We start from the raw sequence: 25041 nt of genomic DNA on the forward strand, positions 1-25041 counted from the left end.
TTTCCTTAGAAAATCTAAATTTTTTATTATACATACTGTATTACACTGAAAATACGTACCCAAAGACAGAATATTTTGAATTTACAACTGTACAAAAAAAAAAAATAGAAAACATACGGGCTATGCTATAGATGTGACATTTTACAAAATGACAGTTTTTGTTAAAGGCACCAGATTCCCAGAGGGCTCTGGTTTAACATTTTTTAGTCTTTTTTTTTTCCAGTCAGATCTTACTATGAAAACGTGATTCACCCTTAAACTGTGTAATGTCAAAGTCTCAAGATTTCTTTCATCTGGACAAGTGGTCTGCACTTTGACACAACTCAGCGAGAGAAGTGACCAATTCCACACGGGGATGTCAAGTAACTACCAAAGGCTCCTCCCCACTGCATCCTATGGTATTGAACTGAAAGATTAAATGGCAAAGCTAACAGCCAAAATCAGGTTAACCCACAAAATACAGGCCCAATACCAATGTTAACTGTACTAAGCCTAGACTGGTTTCTATGGAGATAACTACAGAGCACTAGAGAGCAAAAAAATGTTCTAGTGACAATTAAGATGGAATCTGTGTGGGATCAGAAGTCTTGCTCAGCATCCTTCTTGGGCTCAGCTTCTTTGTTACACTCATTTACTCTTTCTGGTCCTCACAGCACTCGTGAACAAAAATGGAGCCAACAGAAACCCAGCACTTCAACTGTAGGAGAAGTTTTTAAAGCAGCCTGGGCAAGCACATATGTGCTCTTTCTCCCGTAAGACCAAGTTTGGCCAGGATAGGGAAAACACAAGCCACTTTCATTGCCTCCTTCTCCAGTATTCCACACTCTAAAAATCGAACAAGCTAATTCATACCATGTCTAGGCTTGCAGAGACAGGGGCTTCTCTACAAGTAAGGGCAAAAGAAACTGGGACATCCTCCTTGCTGAGGAGCAGTTCAAGCTAAAACTTCAACAGTTTGGGCTTGCTATTTCCTAAAGCTTCATGCTGGGATAAAGGGAAGAGGAATGGACACAAGCAAAGCTTGAAGAACTACTTCTATGGTCAACTTCTGGGTGCATCTGCGAGTCATTCCAGAGTCAACGAGTGTTTGGTTTAACTTACAGCACACACTGAGCCTCAGCTCCAGAGAACACAACCGAGTGACTGAGTGTTCAAGACAAAAAATATCAAGTTCCAGGGCCAGATTTTGTTCTGTATGCAACAAGTCCAGTATATTGGAATTTCAATGTTGATGTTGCCCTTTCTGATTTGTCTGGCACCATTCCTACTTTCAGAACACTGATTTGAAGACTGAATTTGCTGAACTGAAGAGCTCTATGTAGTTTTACTCCTTACTGTATCATTTTAACAATGTTGCAAAACCTTCCCTTTGTTTAGGCATTTAAAAACACTTTCTAGATTCACAGATCAAGTTGAAGTAATGCTCTGATATTGAGGGTCATAAAGTCACTTTAAAAAATAATTTATTTTTGCAGTGTTGTCTTGTTCTAATGACTGAACAGAATTAAAAATATACTATAATTCTATTTAAAATTTCCATTTATTGCATATGACTGACTTTAGACAAACAGGCCTGGAGACCAACTGGGTTATGCAGCAAATACAAACAGCAGCATGGTTAAGCTTCCTACATACTACTGCACTCAAATGACTCCACTGCATCCTAGAAGGGCTTCTTGAAGAGGAGAGTGGCAACTGTCCACCCCTAGGTCTGAAATACAGACTTCTGTGCACCAAGAAAGTTCAGTGAGGGACTACAATTACTCTCAAGGAAGCCAAAAGAGCCACCACACAGCAGCTCCTGACTACGACACAGTTGCACAAGTCTTTCATCAACAGTTTACAGTGACAGTACGTGCCCCTCAAGCCAATTTCCTAAATGCTCCTTCTTAAAAACTGTATTTGATAACTGTTCCTGCTTGCTAAATAAGCTGCAAGACAGACAAGTATCGTATATGTTTACAGAAAACTGGTCTTCACAAGAAAACTTCAAAATCTGAATGCAGACAAGAAAAGGAATGTCACTTTTCTTTAAACCTTTCTTTTTAAAAGATGAATATTTTCATATTCTATCCTTAGCCCTTACCATGTAACACGCTAAAATCAAATAAGTTATAACCATGATAAAGCATTCTACTGAACTCCTAAAAACTAAAACTCACTACTCATCCTCACTTGTCAGGTTGGTTTCTAGCTGTTTATAAAGAAAAGCTGCAATCAAAATTACAATCTATATTGTTTCTGAGATGGGGTAATTACGTGGAGGACAGCCCCGATGTGACAGTTACATGTGATTAACTTTCACACTAAAACATGCACAACACTCCTTAATGGCAGCAGCTACCATCACATAACTGGCCATCACAGGAGCTACAACATTCTGCATATTTGCTTAAATAAAGTTAAGAAATCTACACTTTTGGTCACATCTTAAAACACTGTAGAATACAGGGGTTCTTTTATTATTTAGACTTGCCCTGTCCTGTTGGATCGTTTGCTTGAAAAACTAAAATTAAAATGCAATAAAAATTCCCCAATAAAAAACAAGACTCTAATCAAATCATCTAGATGTCTGTTAGTATACAAATGTCCTATGGGATTTGGTCTGCTTTCTTTTCAGAGAAAAAAAAAAAAAAAAGAAAAAAGCCTCATTTTGTCCTAAGAGTTCAACTTCAACATGAACCTCTAAGTCAGCCCCAAGGTACCTTCTCAGCACCACATCACCACTCTGCTACTCATCTTTGTATTTCTTCCTTCTAAGCAGCATTCCCAACTGAGCACAGCTCCACACACAACTACTGGCAGAAACCAGACGCTGAATCCAAGTCTCCTTCAAATGATGAAGCCAAGTCTCCCAAGGAGCAATCCTGATTTATGTACACAAGTCCTCTCAATAAATGCCAGCTTTGTTTGTACTATTAAAGCCAGATTACACCAGTGGTGTGAACACAGTTATAAAGATAAAAATGTGCTTCTACTAGCAGGGGACAAGTATAAGGCACATTTATATGCCAGTATAATTGTGGCCACATTAGCGATTATACTGATAAAACTACACTGGTAAGAACCACAGCTACAGTCATTCAAAACTTTTTGGGTCAGGGCATGGTGATCAAACACATTGTGACTGCTCAACCAAACATACACTAACACTGCCTCAGGACAACAAAACTACTACTTCTTCTCAGATGTATGTCTCAACCATTTCTAGGGCCATTTCTAAATTAAGTTTCAATTGGTCTTGAGATGAGTGGTTTCCCTTCCTCCCATCCAAGTTATGCTGTGCAAAGGGTTTGCTATGCAAGAGCTTCAGATGGACTTCAACCCCAAGACTTCCACGGCAAAGAGCTGTCACTTCCAGGCAGTGACAAGCCACCACTACTTCTTTCATTTAGACAGTTTTTTTTCCTTCAGAAAGTTATGATACTTAGTTTCTCTCTATCTCAAATAATGCCAAATACAGATTAACACATGCTGGGCATGTACACTGACAATATAGCGAGTTAGCAAAGCTGCTCAATCTCATCCTATGACCCAAGCACAAATAAGCTAAACATACAGTGGGTACCTTTAGACACTGACATACCACCCGCAATAGTTATACTGCAGCTGAAATACAAAGTAATCAAGCACTGACTTGTGGTGCTTCAAATGTCTGTTCTTACGACAGAACCCACGTAGCCAAAGAAAATGTTTTTACAATAAAGATCTGTGCCCTCAGTTAATGGTAAACCATGAAGAACTGTGCAGTCGTCTTCTCTTCCAGCACTAGGCAGTGAACTGCTCCCATCTGTAATCTTTTTCAGCATCTTGAACTGTAGGAAAACAAACCACAACGTCTCCCCATCAAGATCATCTTTCCCTCTCCCAAGATTAATTAAAAAAAAAAAAAAAGAGTGAGTTTGACCCCATCTTCTGTGTTCACTGAGCCCAGTTTGGTTGAAGAGCCACAGCTTCTATTCTGGAGGGTAATAAGAAATGTACACACGAATGCCATTTTGTACAGTTGACATACACTATGAGCTGGTTGACTCTAAGCTTGATTTGGTCCAGTCTGCTGTTGCTGCATCTCTTAGGAAACATTAGTTATAGGTTTGTACTTCTTGAATCTGGTCCATTCACCAGTAGCATAGTTCATTTCAAAGACCGTATCAACCAACATAGTGGTGCTGCCCGTGCCATCTGCCTTTGGTAAGTCTTCTGTATGCTCACTGAGTTTAATTTGGATGATGTCACCTTGCTCTTGGCAAGGATTCTCTGCAGAAACAAGAACAGAAACAAATTATACATTTCGACACTGTATTAGACAAGTTATAGAGCACTTAAAGGGGTTCTTATGCTTAAAAATCCCAATACACAAAAAACAAACCTCAAACCCCAAACTGAGCAAAACATAAAGCCAAAGATCTCCCTCCCTCTATACTCCACAGACTGAGCTTTAAGGATAACAAAACGAGACCTCTAAAGATGAAGCCCAAGGCTAAAGTAAATGGAAGAATAACAGAAGGGGGAGTAAAACATGCCAGTGTCATTTCTCTCTGCCTTGAGAGTCAGGAGAGAAGCTTATATTTGAATAGGAGTTGGTAAACCTGAACTACCAGACTTATTTTATTTAGGATACATTTTGTAGTTAAATGCCTCAACAACTTTTAGCTGTTCAGAAAGCCAAAACAGCTTCACTGAAACCACTTGTCCCAGACTCAGTTCCATGCCAGTAGAATATTAAATGTTACACTCCAAGGTATTCAAATGGTGTTCAAGAATATCAGTTGGCAGTTATTTACCCAACCTTCAGAAGGTGCTGATGTTATTACTGAAGAAATTCATATTGATATATTCTTTTCTGTATGCGTGAATATATCACACACACACTCTTCCAAAAATACTGCTTTATCTTACATTACAAAAAGCTGTTCATGTAGCTATTAAAGTACACTCTCCTACTGCAATTTGAAGTAGCATCTAATACAAAAAACACCATCATTAATGCAAGATACACCAAACTTAAAGTCCAAGGATCACCACAGTAACTCTACCCTGGTCATCTTTGTTAATTTGGATTATTGCATTAATCTAAATGTATGAGTCACATTTAGGCTCCAGGGCTCCAGTGATAAGAACCCTCAAATACCAAATTAGAAACCAGAGTTAGTGCAGATGATGGAGTTCACTTAAGGACTCTTAAGCCCCTTCTCATTTTACATCCGATAATCTTGTAGGTAAAACAGCTTTGGTCTATCAAGGCCAATATATAACAGGATCCAGCTATGAGACAGCTTATCTCCCTGTGATTCACAGCCCCAGTGGTTATCTAAAGTCTGAGACAGCAGTTGCTAGCTTCTAAAGCAAGGAGCTAGCCAAGAGGTTCTGTATTCCCAGCTTGTACCTGGACTTGCCACAGAAGAATTTACATCCACTGCTCTTCTAGACAGTGTAGCAGGACCCAACCAGGCTGTTCAAGGTTGACCAGCTGCTTTGTTTCTCCTTCAACCCCAAGTTGTGATTTTACAATATGTTCAGTTATGTATATATCGTGTTCAGCAGTTGTTCTGACAAACTGACTTATGGGAAATAGATCCTAAAAGATCCACTTCCAGGTAGCTAGAACTATAATCCATAAAACTACGTCCAGTCCACAGTAAAGGAAGGAGTCCAGCATATACAGGCAAACCTAAAGCAAAGTCTTACAGCATAGCATTTCTAAATGTGCATGTGTGAGTGCACTGCAGATTTGGGTATTCAGAAGCAAGCTAAATTAGTCTCAGTGCATACCTCTGGATCCTGCCATGAATCCAAGTATAAGAGCCTTTTCTGGCCTTGTAACTTTGTTTGCAGTCTTGAACATTTCCTGTGCAGCATACATTTGCTCCCTCTGCAACAGATACAACAAATGTCAATTCCAGTGGAGAGACACTGCCAACAGGGACCACATTAATAAGCATAAAAGAATATGGTGAAGTTGGTAGGACCTACAAAAAGTAAACAAAAAAAAGCCCCTTAACATCAAGGCTTCCTCCTCTTTTTTAATACTTGCCCCTAATACTTCCAGCAGTGACAACTGAATTCTGAAAGTGGAAAAAAAGCCCCCACCTTTAAATAGTTACAGAAACATGTGAGAGACTTAATGTTTACATTATCAATTTTGTGTCCTTTATGGCATAGGAAAAAAAGAAAAAAAGCACAATGCTTCCTCTACGGTCCAACAAACCCAGGCTTGCAGTCATTTCAGAGAATTTTCTTTTCTCTTTAATAAATGAAGTAGAGATACTGTAAAAAAAAATTCACCCAGCTTCTTAAAGTTCAGACCTTGCAAGCCAGGCTTACAGATGTGCTTAGCCAAGTCTTCAGATCAGTTCCATCTTGAATTAGTTACCTACTGACCTTCAAGCATGCATATAATATATATCCACATACCAGGAATAAGATGCCTCAGGACATATAATTGCTGTTGAGTTTAGTTTCCTCCCCACCCTCAGGCTTTGAAAAATTTGTGATGCGGAGTGATGAGAACAGAAATAAAGGTTTTCATCTTAGAATAATCTATTGATATATTTTCTCCTACCACAGCAGTGACAGGATCCTTTTAAGCAGCTTACATTATGTAAAACTGGCTGGGCAACAGCTCTCCTGGAAATACACCTTTCTCCCAAAATTCTTTTTAATGAGTAAAACAACATTATTTTCCATTACAAACAGAAGTAAATAAAAACATCTTACTGCGACATTAACACTATACAACTAAAAATGTTGTGATTAACATTAAAACAGCGATGCTAAAAAAAACCCACAAAACATTCACATTATCTTTGGTAATAAAAAAGCAGCCTCAACCACTCCATGATCCAAAGACCAGGAACTGCCAACATAGTAAATGAGATCAATAATAAAAATTGGCATTTTCCAGCCTACATCAAAAGCATCAGTCAAAAAGAACCTGGTTTTACATACTGTGAGAGAGAGGCTTTTCTTCGGTGGTGGCTGTTGCTGAGTTTGGGGGGCCACTTGTGGTGCTTGTGCCGCAGGGGAGATGGCAGGAGGCGTGGTGGGCGTGAGGGGTGAGGTAGGTGTAGCTGCAGGTGGATTAGAGTTACTGTTGTACATGGGTGTTCTTTGCTTGAACTGTGCAGGAAGAGCTGTAGTAGCATTGGGAGCTGCAGGCTCTTCAGTCTGTCTGTTAGTCTGCAAGGCCTCTCGTGAAGAGCCAGCTGCAAAAACCAATCAGGATAATTAAAAACATAATCCACAAATAGGGATTAGCATTACCAATGGCCTTTAAAAAAACCCTAAAAATTCTGATTATTCCATTTTAGCACCACGATTCAATATGCTAATATCCACATGAAGAATTTAAGAGCTAATGCTTTTTCCACTCAATTACCTTTAGCAATAATTAGACAACAGAGTAATTAGCTGTCCAATATGGATTACACTATATTTAGTATCAAATTTTATGTTTAATGGATATCAGACTTATTAAATTGAAACTGCTTTATTTACTGCTTATCTTATATTGCTGTAACAACTGTGCTCTGATCCTACCAGGACTATTGCTGTACTGTTATGTAGAAGCAAAACCAAAAATATTCCAGCAGTTTTTATCTAATGTAGCAACAGCTTTCAAAGGAACAGTAACTAAGTCTCAGCCAGTAACAGACACTGAAAATACAAATATACTTAAAGAGATGCCAGAATTAAATGCAGTCTTCACAAATCACTCATTATTTAAACACCAACTGCTAAGAGCATTAAAACCCCACAATACTGACAAGTCTTAACTCCGTTCTTTCTCAAAGTTGATCCACTCACCTGCACCAAGGAAGCTACTATTCCAAACCTGGTTGCAGGTAGAGGGAACTTAGGAAATCTCAGTAGCTTGATCACAGCCAATGGTAACTATCCAGTGGACACTCACCAGTTATATTCTTCTGCAGCTCTTAGACACGGGCACAGCTGCTTAAGCACCCATCCCAAACCCCATGGGGTTTAATCTGACCTGTTCACACTGTTCACAGCAGACTCTAAGGCAGGTATCGATCAGAGCTATGCTGACACCCTTCAGATCAGATTTCAGAGAATGAGAGGTTTACAGTTCTCCATCTCAGCACAGACATGGCATTGCTTTAACAGTATGACTATTATCCAGTGGATGTGAAAGGGGACAACTGAGAGGACAAACATTTGTACCAATTAGTTACTCCTTAATTTTGTACTGTTAGATTACCAGCTTCTTCTCTTGTCATAATAACTGACTTGCATAAAGTAACAGGGCTTAATTATGGAGCCTCAGATTATATGAGACCAAATCTGTGGATCTTCTGTGTGCATCTTATATCAAGGGAACAGTTTTATATTCCTTGTCCGTAAGAAAAGCTAAATACTCTATACTCCTAAAATAAAAATAGAGAACAGACAACAGGGAATTTTAAACTAGACTTTTCCTGCTGTTGAACACAATGCCAACACTCTGGAAAATAGTACTAGCTGCTGACACACTGATGTGCTCTTGGCTGTGTTCCTCCTAGAGATGCCAATTTTCTGCCAGAGAAAGATGTGCATGGACCTTCAGAGAGATTCTAAACTGTTCAGAGGCCAAGTGAAATGACTGGGGTTTGCATACACATTTTTCTGTAGTGACCAACATCCCACAGCTCACAAGCAAAAGTAAAATTAATGTATTAAACTGAAATGTTGGTTCTCTGTTAACAACCAGACCTGGTAATGAATCTCAGTCATGCACATCTGTGAGTGCAAATTAATACACTCCTTTAAGACTTTACACACAGCAGGGACGGAAGAGTAAAACCAAGTGGGTTAAAAATAAGAGGTGTAGAAATAAAGGATTTGTACAAACTATTTTTTACTATCGGCAATTTCCTAGAATTGAAAGTAACATAGCACTTTTTCAAAATATGCAGGATCTCACAGATACTATCACAGCTATTATCCATCAGACTGTTCTACAAAGGTAAAAGGAAAATAGATGGCTTAATCCTGGACTGTGTGAAAGCTAACGTGCACTTGCCTCTAGAAATAAATCTGATTCTTGAAAGCAACTGTTCTGTAAGTGCTAGCATATGAATGTTTGTATGGAATATATACTCCAGACTTATGTTTATTACTGCTGTCTCTTTAGGGATTAAAAAAGCTGGATTTTCTATTACAGAGTAAGAAAAAAAACCAAATCAGTAAATCGTTTTACTTACTTAACTGGCAGTCATTTTAAGACTTAAAGCCAACAATTACATTCTTTATTTAGGTTAAATGACATGTCTGGTTACTTCAAACCCAAAGGTTGGGTTCTTCCAATGGATTTTTATACTCCTAAGGTGGAGTTTTGCTAGAGGGACAGTAGGTTTATAAATAAAATAGCAGCTAGACAGCAAAACTGTACAGAGTTGGAGGTAGTAGGTCCAAAGAGCAAAAATGTGTCTGTTACCTGGTTGTGTTTCAGAGCTTGGGATATAGGAGGAAGATGGCACCACGCTGGGGGTAGCAGGTAAATAACTTGTAGAAGGTAGTGCAGGCTCATTGTTCAATGAGCCAAGTTTCTACAAAAAGAAAGAAAACAAAGTGTTAAAGCCACACTATATATTTCGCGTGCTGTTTCTGAATTTTAAACACAATTTCAACATTAGTTTTATTACAATATTCCTTTTGGGAACTCAATTACTGCCTCCTCTGTTAGGAGTCCTACCTAACGACCTGTTCAATGCTAACTTTCTACTTCAGACATTGGAAATTTGTGCAGATGGTACTCTGTGAAGAATTACTCTATAGAATTAAGTGACCTTCTGCCTGGGCAAACATGCTCTTCACTATTAGTAAGCAGAAATCTGTGTTCCTCCATGGGCAGAAGACCTACTAGAGTATCACCAAGAGAACACAAAGGCCTCTGGGACATAAGCAAGCAGAAGGCAGCAGTGAACAGCTCAGGTAAAAAACCTTGTTCCCACGGAAAAAGGCAGTGAACAGCAACACAACGGATGCCATGTAAGATCAAGCCAAAGAAAGTCACATTTTGTACTTAACTATACATGACACTGCATATATAGTACAGTATCTCTATCAGGATCTTCACTGTCCAATCCAGCCTTATAAACAAAAGGAAAGAAGAGGAAAGAAGTTTTGGGGGAACATGTCTAGCACACAGATAATTTAAGGTAGCCTTACTGGATAAATGATGGGCATTCTGTAAAATGTGGAGCTTGCTAAAAGAAAAATACTCCGAGCATTCTGCAGAAAGACGGGCAATGACCTTCACTGCTGGCTCTGGCCTAGCAATATCTGCCTGTATATTGTTTTTTGGCATGTGTAACATGCCAAGAAAACAGTTTATAACTCAGAAGTGGGGGCAGGACATAGAATTCTTTTAAAACCTATGTCCTGACAGAGAGAAAGCTGCATGACAGTTTCTATACCGTACCATACCTGACACAGGAGGAAAACAGCCTACACACAACTCCTCCCCCCTCCCTTACTTGAACTACTTCTAGAAACAGGTTTGCTTTTTTTGGGTGAAAAAATTATGTAAAAATTTTTCTATAAAGAGGTACATTTAAAAAAAGTGAGTAAAATATCATTACAGTGTTTAGCTGTTTTAGAGTAGCATGCATCATGGTTTGGTTTTGGGTTTTTTTTTTTACTAGTTGGTTTTTGTTTGATTGCTTGGTTTTACCTGTGTAGACACAAGGCCAGCAGCATAATCTGGGGTAGCATTTTCTACTACTGTTTCTTCTTTGGCTTGTTTTTCCACAACTTCTGTATCTATTGCATAAAAAAACAGAAGTCAGTTCAAGAAAGTTTTCTGAAATACTGAATTAAATATACATTTTAAACAAAGATATAAAAATGCATTTCTCAAAGTCTGCTAAAACACGATTAAAGAAGTATATGCTGAAATAGATAATCTCCATATACAATTTTATAATCAAACCAATAATGTACTGAACCACAATGTACCAGATACAGTAACTGAGTGATTAGGCAGAACTGGCTAATTTTTTGACATTAGAAAGCATGAAAGCCCAAGCAACAACTTAATTCCAAATATGGTTTTGCTGAGTTGGGTTTTTTTTTGTGAAAAATACAAAAAGGTTGTTTTGGAACAGATATACTGACTAGTGCATCTTCTTGATATGGTTAAGTAGAGCACTGCACTGCCACTTGACTTAAAAGCATGATATTGGATACTGTTCACTTGCTAAGATCTCTCAGCCAGAATTTTGAAGAGTGCTCCAAGTTTTTTCAATGTTACTTTCAATTAATTTACTTCTACAGCCAGTAGAAGTAAGCAGAATATCTCAGAGCAATTCCAGTACCGAAGCCACTCACACTCTGGGCTGCCCAATGCACAATGGATGACTAGTTCAATCCTTTCCATGACTGAGTTACTGGGCACAAGGCAAGAGGAATGGGAGCACTGAAATAAAACAAGTGAAAATCTTCCCCTAAAACATTTCTGGGTTGGTTCACATCATCCTCCTGGTCTTTAAAGTTTAGCTTAGGCTAAGTTTTACCAAATTGAGAACAAAATGGTACTGCAAATCTAGATCCTGTTTGCAGGCATATTGACAGCCTTTGTAAGAAGAATGCTGTACCAACCTAATGTCTTTCTTCTTCTCTTTGCTTCACGGCCAGCACCAACCATATCCAGCTCAGAGATATCTAGAAGCTAAGAAGAAAGACCATAAAGAACTTAATAACCACTGTTAAATGTATGTAGTTTAAATATCATCCTTAGCTCTTTTTCTTTAATATATTGATATTTAATTCAAAACAGCACCAGAAACTCACTTTAGACGAGGAAGGAGAACTGAGCAAAAAAAACGAGAGCCCAAGAATGAGCGCACCCACCTTTACTCCCCTTTCTTTGCGCAAAGGTGTTCTTGAAGGAGGAATAGGAGTTCTGTTTCCAGAAGGACTAAATACACTTGGTGCTGAAGTACTCCTGAATGGAGCTTGTTTTGGTATTCCTTTGAGTGGTGCTTAGGGAAGATCAAAAAAAGCAACAACTGATACACACATTTAGTTACAAAAACCATATTCGAGTTTTTCAGCTTTTTCCCTTCTTAATGCATTCCCTACCTCCCCTTTAACTTCAAATGTTTATAATGTGGAACTGTCTGTAACACACTGCATGTCCCTCAGAGGTCAGATTAGGTTTTACCCTTCAAAGAAGGAGTAAGAGCCAATCTCTAGGCTAATGCTAGCAACCCTGTTCTACTTGAAGTATTCAAATGGGTGCACTCATAGCAAAATCGACTTTTCCTACACTCATTGATGCTTTCTTTACTTGTAAAAAATAAACTCTGAACACATAAAATGGTATAGGACATAAATGTTTTGAATCCAGCTATTGCCAAAGTTGCTCTTTGAATTTCACAATCCGGTTACTTGGTAAAACTGTATTTAATCAAAGATTCTCAGCCAAGCTTCTGCAAGGCTAAGGGCTCATATCTACTGAAAAGGTAAACGAGTGCTTCACACAGGGCTTTGAAATTCTAGAGCTGCTCTTTGCACAAGAAGCGAGGACCCAATTTGGGTCTACAGTGCAAAGAGAACACCTGCTGTCTCAATCAGTCTCAGCAGAATCAGCTACCCTTGTAAGCAGCTGTTTTCCCCCAACTCTACACTGCTGCCCTTTACCTCACACTTAATGCTACTGCTAAATACAGCGTTCTTTTACCTACCAAAAAATTAGGGACACATATATATTATCTATCAGGTCTTTGAGCCTCCTGAAAATCTCATCATACTCTTTAAGTTGCCGATAAACACAGAACCTTAGTTTGATGTTAGAGACTCTGTACCCCTCTACATGTTGTACTGAAAACCCTTTCACCACAGGACAACCCTCTGACTCATGTGAGTACATTCCAGCAGAGCAAACCTCAGCTGGTGCCCAACTCCTATTTCTAGAGACCACCTGGCTCCAAAGGCCATGTCTAAAACCTGGCTTTATCAGTTCAACAGCTAAACAGAATGCCAAGAACTAATGGTCATTTTCTATACTGGGACAACTTTTAGTTCAAATTACAACCAGACTTTTTGCATTTCCTGCATGAACGTGAGGCCAAACTTTGGTCCTCAAAGCCACATCTTAAATAGCATCAACACAAAGTACTTCATAGCTTCTACCCACAAAACCAAGAAATCACTCAAAGTTTCACACCTCAGCATCACATTGGTGGCCAGAAAAGTGATGTGGTGGCCTGTGCAGTGATTTAAAGTATGTAACTAATTTTGAGTTCTCCTCTTGCTTCTAGTCAAAAACTTATTTGAAAAATTCAGGAGTTGGGAAACTTCAGCAAACAGTTGAAATCTCTTAATATAAAGCTGAAGAATCATTATAAGTGTCTGTCATGTCCATTAAATAGAAGTCATCGCACAGCCTTGGCTGCAGAGAACACACTGTCCCCCTTCTTTCTCCAGACAGAATTATACAAATGCAATATAGTTTCAGTCTAGTTCACAGCATTTCAAAGAGCACAGCAGACTACTGTGATCCACTCAGCTCCCTTTTGGAGCAACATGGCTTAGTCAGGAGTTATTCCTGGAGTGATGCAAATTAAATTCCTACCAAAGTCTACAGGCATGATCTGGCTGCATACATTTTAGAAGCATGGCAGATACACTTGCCATTTAAAAAAACCTCCACATTCTTGTTCTTTCTGACAAGACATGTCAGAAATATTTAAATATCAGGAGACAGGGAGGCAGAAAGGGAGAAATTCTTTGCTTCAAAAATAATTAAGTTTTTGTAAAAAAACCAGATGGTAATTTTATTCTTCATCAAGGCCATTTTATCAGATTTTCTTTCTGAAAAGTGATGGAAGTGAGCCATACTTGTTGTATCTATCTTTTTGACCAGTCCTCTGCCTTTGGCATGGAAAGGCACTCCTGCAGTCTTCTTGAGCTGTTGTGCAGTTTCTGTTGCTAAAAAGAAAAAAGCTTTAGTTATTACAGAACCTGTGCTGAAAAAAACACATTGCTTCTTATAAAAACGTTAACTAATACATAAAGAGAGGGGAATAGCAACAAAGAAAGAATTATACTTTAATTAAAATCCAGGTCATTTATGTGAAGTTAACACAGTATTTGGAGAAAATGCAAAATCAATGACTATGCAACTGACAAGGTGATCTAAGCTAAAAGAGATTACCAAAATAAAATAATTTCAATCTCTATTGAGTTAATTGTCTAAGTTACATATAACATCATAAAGTTACAAATCTTGTATTTAACCAGATCAACTACTCAAGTCACACCCAAGAAAGTAGCAAGCTGCTGCAACAGAACAGCAGCTACAGCAAGCTATTTTAAGATCACTCAGTTCAACCAGCTACCAATACGTCCATGTACACATATGCTGCCTTTTTTTTAGTGAAAACCTGCTTGGCTTTCACACCCTATATAGCCAATACTGAGCAAAAGGAAAACATTAATTAGCAGCTCTTGCTCCCTGTTGCAAAAACACACGGCAAAATAAAACTGGGTTCTCATTTTACTTTTGTTTCAGAAGCTTTAACCAACGCTGTCCCTCACAAGTCCTCACATGTTAAATATACCCCTGAGAGAACTCATCTGTGCTTTAAAAAGCCACAGCTCTTCGTATGCCTTGAAATCCTAACAGCATTTAAATTAAGATTAGAATTTTAATGTAATCATGGCCGAGATGACTTGCACCTGCTCTTCCACACATCAGTCCAGAAAAGAAAAATTTAACCAAAACTCTTGTAACAGAAATTTTTAATGTATATCACCATGTTGGAGAATAAGACTGAATATAAATTTTCCTTTCACCATTCAATTTGCTACACAATCTTAATACTACTTACACTTCTGCAAGAGTTCAGCTCTGAGAGTGGCACTTTTAGGTTTCCTTTTCAGCTGGAAGTGTTTCACTGGGGGAGTAAGTGGCCCAGCTAGTGTTGTCAAGGCATTTTTGTTTAAGTATTGGCATTCCAACGGCAACATAGCTGAAGTTTCACATTCACTTACTGCATAAAGAGTTAACACAGTACATGGGTATTAGCACCTCTTGACAGCTAATTACAAAACATTTTACAACTAGACTGTACAGGTGGTTTTAAATTTTAGATTACTTGTTTAAACACCAAGAGTAATTTAGTTCCAATTATTACACAGTGTGTAACCAGTTATTAGGATGTTTGTTTTTCACATTAGCTTCATAAAAGCTTCCATGTTAACTATACCTAGGCAAATTACTGGAATCTTAAATATTCTACTATTGTCAAAAAAGATAAAATTACTACATCTCAGAGTCCTTAAAAATTACACATGAAAAGGAAACTACTGAATAAAGTCCAAATCAAGTGTGAACAGACAAATGATTGTTTGTTTAAAATAAGAAAATGTTTCCACCTCCAAGTCATTTTATTATTGTTCTGCTGCAATCCCAAATCCAAAATCACGTCTGCCCATTTATGCCTGAGGGCTTTTTCTAGGCAGTGTGCTGAAATAAACCCACTGAAGTACGAGTAGTTTTGCATCACCATTTACTACACTGCTTGAAGCAGCAACTGTGCAAGTGGCTGGACCCACATTTTCAGCTGCTGGGCAATCTGCAGCTATTTGGACACTGGCAGCACAACTCTTCCTGAGGTCAGTCTCCCCTCCAGCACCTATCACCTGCTGCCCACAGGACTTCCAGCAGAGGCAGCCCACCTGCCTAGTGCAACAGGGTCCTTCTACACACACGACGCTGTCCACGCAAGAAAAACAGGGACTTACTGTCTTCTTCAGTACTAGGACATGAGACAGCAAAACAGAAAACCCTCTAATTATTGCAGTCACTCAGTTGTTACCCATCAGTGCACACACAGCCTGTCTGACACTAATGAATCCACATTAATTTGTGTGTTGCCTTGCACTAAGACCCAGGGCAATACCTGACATGTAAATTCTGATGATGTGTGAAAAGACATTTTAGGAAGTTACCATTCCTCAAATATCACAGTTCCCAGTCCAGTAACACTCCATGTCATAAACTGTGGTAGTTCAGAGACAAGACATACTGCTTGTCCTGGTACCTCTACTGTTAAGATAGCAAGACTGCAGATGAAATGACAGGTTGTTCTTGAAAAAAGGCACCATATTTCTGCAATTTTCACCAACAGGAAGGGCTTACCTTTCTCTCTAAGCTCTCCTAAAATATCTTGAACATTGGGATTCTGTTCTTCAAGATCAAGGTTAAGGGAGCCAGTATCTGGAAAGGATTTTAAAATATCAGCTACCATTAAGACCCAGGGGTCTGAATCCAAGGTAGCGAGCTGGATAATTTCAGTCAGTGCCCCTTTCATCTAACAAAAAAAGAAAAAGAAAATCAACCAATTGGAAACAGTTTTAAACAGGTTATAGTTGGATTTATTTTAAAAAGACACTAGCATAAACATGCATAATGTTTTACTACTGGGGAAGGGAAGAGGGAGATTGTTTCCACAAAGTTACACATTAAACTCTACAATTAAGTAAAGAATGAATCAAAGTAATTTTTTTCTAGTGCTTTCAGCCAATCTTACTCCAGTTTGTTTTGAGCTTTTGGCAGCACAAAGCTTTGTTTAGCACTGAACATTTTTACTAAAAGCAGCAGGTCAAATTCTTAAATTACCGTCTCCTTATGTTCTACACTCATACTCCCAGTGTACCCACACCTTCTATTCAGTGATAAGAGTATCACCTAGAATACAAGTTATTTAAACAGGCATCTAAATGAAGATGTGCCCCTTGCTGAGCTACAGTATAATTAAGCAGACAGACCGTATCTGCATCATAATTAAGCCCTCAAAATAATGTGTTTCAGACTAATCAAAACTGTACTGTTTGACAAAAATTATGTATTACATAAATAAACACAGGACTCTATTATGTCAAAAGTACAAAGATTTTCCATTTACCCAGAGTTTCTATAGTCAGAAAAGTTAATTTTCTTTATGCACCTATCTTGAAAAATGCTAAGTAATGCATAAGATGAATTTGAAAAGTCTCATTGTCACAGTAGTTTTTTTAATTACTAATCGACCTGTCTGCTGGCACTATGAAATGAATATCAAGGTGACTACAGTCAGGGTCTACACAGTGAATCTCTTAAATGAGTGGTTCACTTCATTCACGGGTAAGCTGAAACCCTTAAAGACTGAACACTTGCTTTTTTAACTAAGTACGTTTTCATGTAAGCTTTACAGCATTTTAGCATCAGAGAACTAAGATGTTCGAGATGTACTGCATGTCTATCAAGACACAAAACATAATGGTAAAATTACATAAAGTAATTAAACATACTCTATCTGTATGATATTAACATTGAAGAATGTACAAGCAAGTATAAGGAAATATGTGAATTTTTATTTTTCACAACCCATTGTAGCACATACAGCTTAGTTACAGTGTACATGCTTCTGAACACAGGAGGACAAGAAACTCATCTTCACCTTTATGCTGTATTCCTTTCCCTTTATTTAAAGCCAGTCTTTTTTTTTATATGAGAACATTTAATCAAATAAGCTTACTCTACTCATACAACTTTAAGAAAAAGTTAAACCTCTGCTCCCCATTCCCCCCATCCACTTTTAAACTCAGAAGCAAACAAACACTGACATTTCTCAATTCCTTTCACCCACACAATGTTATTGGCCTCTCACTTCGGAAGGGTTTACAAGTCCACTATAGAGCCTGTTTGTCCTTCACCCCCTGCATGTTCCAAGGCTCGTAGTAACGTGTTTGTGAAACGAACTGCATCAGTTCATCCGACAGAAAACCAGCATCTCTCCAGCTTTATGCTCAACCAGTTCATTGGTGTGACTGACTGCAACACACAAACACCAGAACCACAAAAACAGTGGAGCAGGAAGGAGACTCAACATGAGCCAGTTGCCACTGATTTGCTTTGGGTTAAACTGAGCACATAACCAGAACCACACACTGTTTAATGCGTTGTCCAATTTAACTGATGCACACCCAGTGGAAAGAATCCACCCCTGAGGTCCTAGTCTTCACTATCCTCCATTGCTCATTTCTTTTTCAGTAAATGTAAGCCCACCATAACCTCCACACAAACTTCTCATTCTCTCTAACCTAAACTGCTCATCGAAAGTCACTTCTACAGAGGAGAAGGATGGCTGTGAACACTATCAGAACAAAGTCTTTTATTCTCCTATCCATCCTTCAGGAATCAAGGTAGTGATTTATACAAAACACCCGAAAACCTAAAAGATGCCATGAGAGCTAACGCATTTATAGCTTTTATAAGTTTTTATCTGGAAACCACTAATGCAGGTAAGTGCACAGAATGTGATTTGCTCCATCAAAGCAAACTCAGGCAATAGCTAGAAGAAAAATGTCTCCTGTATCCTCACAATTTACCCTTCATACCTGCTTCACAAAACTCCTCTTTATACCAAAAATTCACAGAGCTACATGCCTATACCGTGTAAGTTCCTAAGAGCTCTTGTCTGGGCATGTTGCATCCCCACTGTTCTCAGGATTAAAGTTCAGGCAACCTATTTATGCCACAACCCACCACTATACAAGCCTTTGGTTCCTTCAAGAAAGGAGCCCAGAAACAACTTGTTTTCCTTGCACTGGGCAAATAACATTATCACAAGGCCTCAAGGCAGAAAGAATGTGATGGAAGAACAGTCACTGTCACGCACAAGGAAGCAAAGCACATTAACTCCTACTGTGAGCTAACCAGAGACCTTGCCTGAATAGGGGTTTGCATTTAACAAGCCTGGATTCAAGTTTTGACTCAGGTTTGTCTTCAAATGGCAACTTAAATACATGTTCAACTGGCAGCTGAAAAAAATATACTTCATTTGTGGTTTGAGAATGCCTGAAATGAAACTTAAAATAACAGGGAATCCCTACAGACAGTTTTTGGGTCACTTTATAGAGCACAGCCATAATCCCAAACTCTTAATTGTTTAAGATTGCAACACTGGGTCAGTAAAACTCCCTTTAGCTCCAACCAGCATCTTGTTAAGCATGAATGTCAAGATCTGATGCAACATGTTCTGGCATTTTTCTCATCTGAAACTTAAGCATCTCAAGTATTTTTCTCAGCCTGCTGGCATACAAGAAAAAGCAAAGGGCAGGACTAGAAACATCTAGCAAAAGAGGATCAGGTAGGATGGAAAATGTCTGGGAACAAAGGCAGATTAATAATGGCTGTGCAGGAAGAATACACAAACAGGACTGTGGGAAGGAGTAAAAAAGGAAATGTTACTAGTAAGGCATAACATGATGGTTCTGATATGACTTCTTGCAAAGAATTCCCGTTCATTTGCTTTATGTTATGCCCAAATTAATATATGGGACTATACATCTAGACAACTGCATCAACAGGTGGCTAATCAACAAAATCAAGTTTTAATCTTTCAGGGGCCATAGAGGTGATATTTAATAGGTATCTCTATTATTATTATAGAGCATTTTCATTAAACTAAAAGCATTGGATTGAAAGTACAGTATTAATATTTACACAGTACAAAACAAGGATGGATCGAGTATCACTATGGTATTTGGTTTGCATTTTAATCATGAAAAAGAGTAGAAGTGGCCAAGAGTGCTATTAGATTAAAATATACTATATTACATCACAGAATAATTAAGAACAGTAAGTGCAGGCCAAAAAGATGCAGAGCAGCCTGTCTGTTCTGAACCCAGGGAAAGGCAAGTGTCATGTGCCCTCTGACTCCTTTGCACCAGTACTCCACAATTCCCACTTCCATGAGTAGATGACTCCTGGTTCACATAAGCCAGAAGGAATAAACAGTTTTGACTTTTGCTCTCTTGCAGCTACTGTAATAAAAGGGCAGGCCCCTGCTGGGATAGGGATCTTCCTCTCAGGATAATTCAGAAAGCACAGAAGCACAGTCCTGATTCCAAACTTGGTTGTAACATCACAGTCTAACCCTGAACAAATAAATTAAACACTGGCACAGAAAGAAAAAACTTGCATTTGCCATTGTGAATGAGGTTAACAAGACTATAATATACAAAATAAACAGAAGTAACTGTTCTGCCAAATTCACAACTGAAACTCTGGTCAGCACTAGACTGAGCTTTAGGCATCATTTCAAATAAGTGCAATTATCTAGAAAAAAATTTAGCAGCTGAAAAGCTGGGAGGCTGAGAGATTCAGGAGTTCCCAAGTTCTGCCCAGAGAATTACAGTGGGAAAGGGTATTTTTGATAACTGCCTACGAAACACAGCTTAGGATGAAAATGAGAGCCAATTATTCTTACTAGTCAGCAGGAACAAACACACAGTAATGAGGTTCCCAGCATGATAAAAAAAATGAGGTTTATTACCTATCCCACAGGAGTATTACGAGGATTAAGTCACTTATATCTATATAATATTTGTAGTGTTGAATGAAAACATTATGAAAATCGAGAGATATTACATATGAGGAAAAAAACCACTTAAGTGAAGGACTGAGCTTTCAAGAGAGCTCATTGAAAATTCACTTGTCTAGACTGAAGCTTTCACAGAGATTTAGAAAGGACCAGCAGGAATTAAATCCCTTCTAAACCAAATACCACCACAGTTTCCTTAATTCCCACATAACTTTCTATTCAAATGTCTTCTCACAAATGGTTTCCATGTTATCCTAAGCCTTGGTGAAACTGCTATCATAAAGAAAACAAACAAACTCAAAAAAGAGTTTAAGGAGAAACAACCAAGTCGAATCTGTTATCTAGAGAGGGGAACATTTAACATATTCTGTACCCACTGTCGAGGTTCCCAAAGCTTTATAAAGCTGATGCAATATATTTTCCAATACAATTAAGCTTCCAAATGCCAGCTTAGTGCTTCTTGCACATGATCGATACACACTGGCACATGGCATGTGACTTTCCAAAGAGACTCATTAAGTACTCTCACAGTTAAGTTTTATCACTTTCAGATATGGGAGTGATTTCCAAATGCCTAAATTAATTTACAGGCAGCTACAGGTACCCTGTCCTGGTGCACTTCCGCTGGCAGGAAGACACCACGTCCAGCACTCCACAAGACATTGAGTAGGGGCTGCTGCAGATCCACACTGAACACAAACATATCTCTCTTGTTTTCTGGGTATCACAGGCAAGACACTCAATGCCAGTTAAAATATCAAAAAATCTTAACAGTAAGTTATGTAACAAATCTCCACAAATGCAACTATTTTAGCAAATTCACCACAAATGATGAGTGTCTGATAAGACAACATCCCTTTCTGTCAGCAGTTTGTTACATCAGCTATTTTTACCACCTATAGAAGGAAGTCTATAATGATAATAGCAGGCCTACTAGTGATGTTAAGGGTTTCTGACTCATGAGTTTTTCCATTTTTAACCACTTTTTAAAGCCTTTCCTTCCAGTTTAAGAAGAAAAAAAAAAAAGGAAGTCACATCCCTGAAATAATTAAGATGCTACAGGTAGATCTCAATCAAGCATGATCTGTTTACAACGAAGGATGAAATTTGTTATTGAATTTGTGAGCTCTACCAAACTGAAAAATTCCACAATATTTTGTTACAGCAGTAACAAGAGCTTTGTATTTGGAACATTCTGACCACTTAAAGGATACACTAAAAGGCACAGCAACTACACACACCTTATCTCCACAGCTAACAAAAGCACAGATCCATCCTCCTCAGAATTGGTTTAAAACGTGGGGTTTTTTTACCCACCCAGTGAACACTCTTGTAGCATTTCAACAAATTATTTCAGTTTGCTTGAATGCTGCTCCCTCAAACAATTGGCATGAGTGTTATTTATGAAGGTCCCTAAGCTTTTTGAAGCTCTTTTCAATCTAAAACCACCACTAATTTGATAGCCTTTTCTAAATGCTGCATTACTCATTTCTTCCAGGCTACTTGGATTTTCACACTTACTTCAGAACAATTTTGCTAACTCACGAGTTCACACGACCTCCCATCCCCCCTTTCTGGCCTTGGTTATTTTGTTTGTCCAAAATACAGCCTCATTTGTCACACACAAGGGTGACAGCTTATGCACTGGACATTAATATCGTGTTTAAAAAAAGAAAATAAAAAATCAGCATTTACGTGCCAAACAAGAATTTTTTTAAATTGACACCAGTGTGACAAAGTGAACAACCACTCAGATGCACGTGGCAAGACAAGCACCGACATACACTAAATTATTGCTTAAAGGTGATGCTTGTCCACTTTCAGCTTAGAAGTGCACAAAAGCTGAACATACAATAATCCAACTTAGATACCACACCCTGTCTAGTATATATGTGTATTAAGCCTAAGCAGCAGCTGTGTCCTAGCCAAGAAAGAGACTGGTGCAAGCACAGCTGAGAATACCCTGCACAAGGGGAGGACTAACTACACACCGCTTCCATGGTTGTTACCAGGAACTAACACCTTACACGATGGAAGTAGGAGGGGAATTCCTCGAATCTGGCTGAACAAACTTAAGATTTCTAATCGTTCTCCAGATATTGCACCAAACATCAATAGGTAAGAATAAGCCAAGTATGGTCCAGGGCCAAGGGAATAAGGTTGCAGAGCCAGCTCAGACTCGAGCCAGCCAGTTTATTATTTGGGGTGGGAGTGTAAAGGAAAGCACCAGCTGTTCCCAGAAAGGTGAAGAGAAGCAAACAAAAAGCATGGCAATTTTCTTCAAGAAAACCCTGGCTCCAAGGGTGGGGAAGAGCCCAGTTCAGCGCAGACCCCAGATCTTCCACTCTCAAAGTTTCAGCACTTGCTGCTGTCCTTCCTAAAGCCGAGATGTTCGACTTGTGACACCTACACAGCTGCCAGTGCTAAGGAAGGAGTGAAGGAAGCTCCTAAACGATCACGCCTTTCTGTCCTAGCCCTACAACAACCACTGCCTCAGAACAGCTCTCTCCCCCCAAAAGCACCCAAAAGTGTCCTAAACCACAGCCCTGTGGGGGCACACGATGGCTCGCACGTCCAAACTGCTTCTAAAAGACTAATGCCAGCCAGGGAGTCCCCAAAGCGCAGGAAGAGGAGGAGCAGCAGCAGCAAAGCTCCCACTCCACTCTCTCCTTTATCACGGGCAATCTCAGCGCTTCCCCTCACACCGAGTCCTCCCCCTCCTCGTCCAAGAAAGTCTGCAGGGGAGAGGCGGGGATGGCTGTGGGGACCAGCCCCACCACACAGCCCTGCCCGTGAGGGGCAGCGGCCGCTCGGCTTCGTCCCCCAGGGTCTGTGGGGGAGCCCGGGGTGTCCCCTCCCCGCAGCCTCCGTGTGGACAGAAAAGGGCGGGCGGGGGAAGCGGTGCTGGCGCCGCTGCCCCTTCATGCCATCTCCGATCTCTTTTCCTTCTCACACACACCCGCGCCGCGCTTCGCTGCGGCTCCCGCCCGGCTCTCACCTCATCCACCGCCCGCCGGGGCAGGTGCAGCATCCCCAGGAGCAGCTTGAGCTTGACGGCCGAGGAGAGGCCGTGGAAGCAGAGGCGGATGTTGTCGATGACCGAGGCCGTGAGCAGCGAGGCGATGCTCGGCGGCGCCCACAGCTCGTCCGTGGAGCCCAGTTTGTTGTGCAGCCACAGGCCGGTGTCGCTCTCCCGCATCGACGCCATCTTGGGAGCGGGGCGAAAAAAGAGGGGATTCTCGACGGGCATTTTATGAAGGCACCTAAAGGGAGGAAGGGAGGGGGTGAGGACCCCTGCGGGTCGCCGTCCTGTTCGTAAGCCAAAATGGCGGCGCCCAATGAGGTTGCGCTACGAAAGGCGGAGGCTCTGCCGTAACCTAAAATGGCGGCGCCCACCAGGCGGAAAATAGCGAGGCTCCTCTCATCCCTCGGGCAGATGCAAAATGGCGCCCGCCTCGGCTTTTCTTCCGTAATGCAAGATGGCGCCGCCTCACCGCAGAGAAGCTCTTCTGTCAGCCTCTCATTGTCCCTCACAGCCCGCCCCGACTCCTCCGGGGCTCTCCAGGGCCAGAAAGGGTCGAGAACCGGGAGCGGGACGCCGAACCACCGCGGGGCCGGACGGTGGGGCTCGGAGGCAGGGCTTCCCCCTCGGAGCCGGGCCGGCCACCGCGCCTCCCAGCACAGCTTTTGGCGGAGCACCACGTCTCCTTCCCACATGGCCCCGAGGGCGGGTCACCCGCTCCCTTAGCGACCTCCTGCCCTTCCTATGGCCGGACCGTGTCCCACCCAGCACCGCCGGTAGCTCATTAGCGTTGAGGGCCCCTTAAAGTGCCTCAGACCGCCGCCATGTGCGCTTCAGGCGCCGTCAGCCCCGCTCGCCAAGCCCAGCTCCGGCCAGGCGGGGAAGCCCCACCGTGGTGCTGCGATTTGACAGAAGCTGAGTGTCTCCCTCACGATTTTCCTCAGAGTTTTGTGTGCTGGGTGCTTCAGCGATGTAGGAGGTTACCTCAGTGTCTGCAGCACTAGGGGTAGGCACTCAGAAATTAGGGTTGGTGTGCATACAGTCGTATTCCCCAGCGATTCGATTCATTGTTATTTAAATTGAAAATCAATTGCCTAAATCCCGGAAGACTCGGAGTTGAATTTCAAGTGCAGCATAAACGTTTCAATTTGGTGTCTTTCTGGTTGAAATCAAAGTACAGAAGTTGTAGGAGTGCGTAGCAAATTCACCTTCTCTCTTTCCCTAAATTTTTGAATGAAAACATTTTCTTTACAACATTCTTCGTTTCAAGGATGTCGCCTACAACCTGATTCTCTATGAGAGCAGACCAGTTGTTGCCGAGGTGCTTTATTTTTCTTCAATAAAGAATCACAGAATCCTTAAGGTTGAAAAAGATCTCTTGAGATCATCGAGTCCAACCACTAACCCAGTGCTGCCAACCCCACCACTAAACCATGTCCATAAGTGCCACATCTACACGTTTTTTGGACACTTCCAGGGATGGTGATTCCACCACTTCCCTGGACAGGCTGTTCTGATGCTTAACCACTCTTTCAGTGAAGAGAGTTTTCCTAATATCAAATCCAAATATGGCATCGTGGAGTGTTATATTTTGTACTTGTTTTGACTTTTAAGTAATGTCCAAAATGCTGAGTGTCTGCA

The 25041-nt window shown here is 40.3% G+C and overlaps 1 protein-coding gene across 2 annotated transcripts; it reads right to left on the bottom strand.

Moving 5' to 3' along the window:
- Positions 1–24518, bottom strand: NELFA (negative elongation factor complex member A). Of its 2 annotated transcripts, none has more exons than XM_017820786.1 (12): positions 23775–24518; positions 23377–23641; positions 16151–16322; positions 14838–14999; positions 13846–13935; positions 11854–11984; positions 11602–11671; positions 10676–10764; positions 9437–9548; positions 6949–7205; positions 5773–5872; positions 1–4257 (listed from the first exon to the last, which is right to left on the bottom strand). In XM_017820786.1, the coding sequence occupies exons 1-12, from the start codon at positions 23801–23803 to the stop codon at positions 4073–4075; spliced, it is 1662 nt and encodes a 553-aa protein (XP_017676275.1). In that variant the 5' UTR covers positions 23804–24518; the 3' UTR covers positions 1–4072. The 2 variants fall into 2 exon arrangements, with proteins under 2 accessions (XP_017676275.1, XP_017676276.1); XM_017820787.1 differs by having other exon boundaries at positions 23756–24517.
- Between the last annotated feature and the right edge of the window lie 523 nt (positions 24519–25041).

The sequence above is a fragment of the Lepidothrix coronata genome, unplaced genomic scaffold, assembly GCF_001604755.1.
Source record: "Lepidothrix coronata isolate B3197 unplaced genomic scaffold, Lepidothrix_coronata-1.0 Scaffold85, whole genome shotgun sequence".
In the NCBI taxonomy this organism is placed as follows: Eukaryota; Metazoa; Chordata; class Aves; order Passeriformes; family Pipridae; genus Lepidothrix; species Lepidothrix coronata.

Excerpts from the sequence above, each read along its gene's own strand:
- NELFA (XM_017820786.1), bottom strand. The coding sequence starts at position 23,803 with ATGAGAGGAGCCTCGCTATTTTCCGCCTG. Across the intron at positions 11,672-11,853 it reads GCAAAGAAAGGGGAGTAAAG|CTTCTAGATATCTCTGAGCT; the intron begins GTGGGTGCGCTC and ends CTTTCTTCTTAG. Across the intron at positions 10,765-11,601 it reads GAGAAGAAGAAAGACATTAG|ATACAGAAGTTGTGGAAAAA; the intron begins GTTGGTACAGCA and ends TTTATGCAATAG.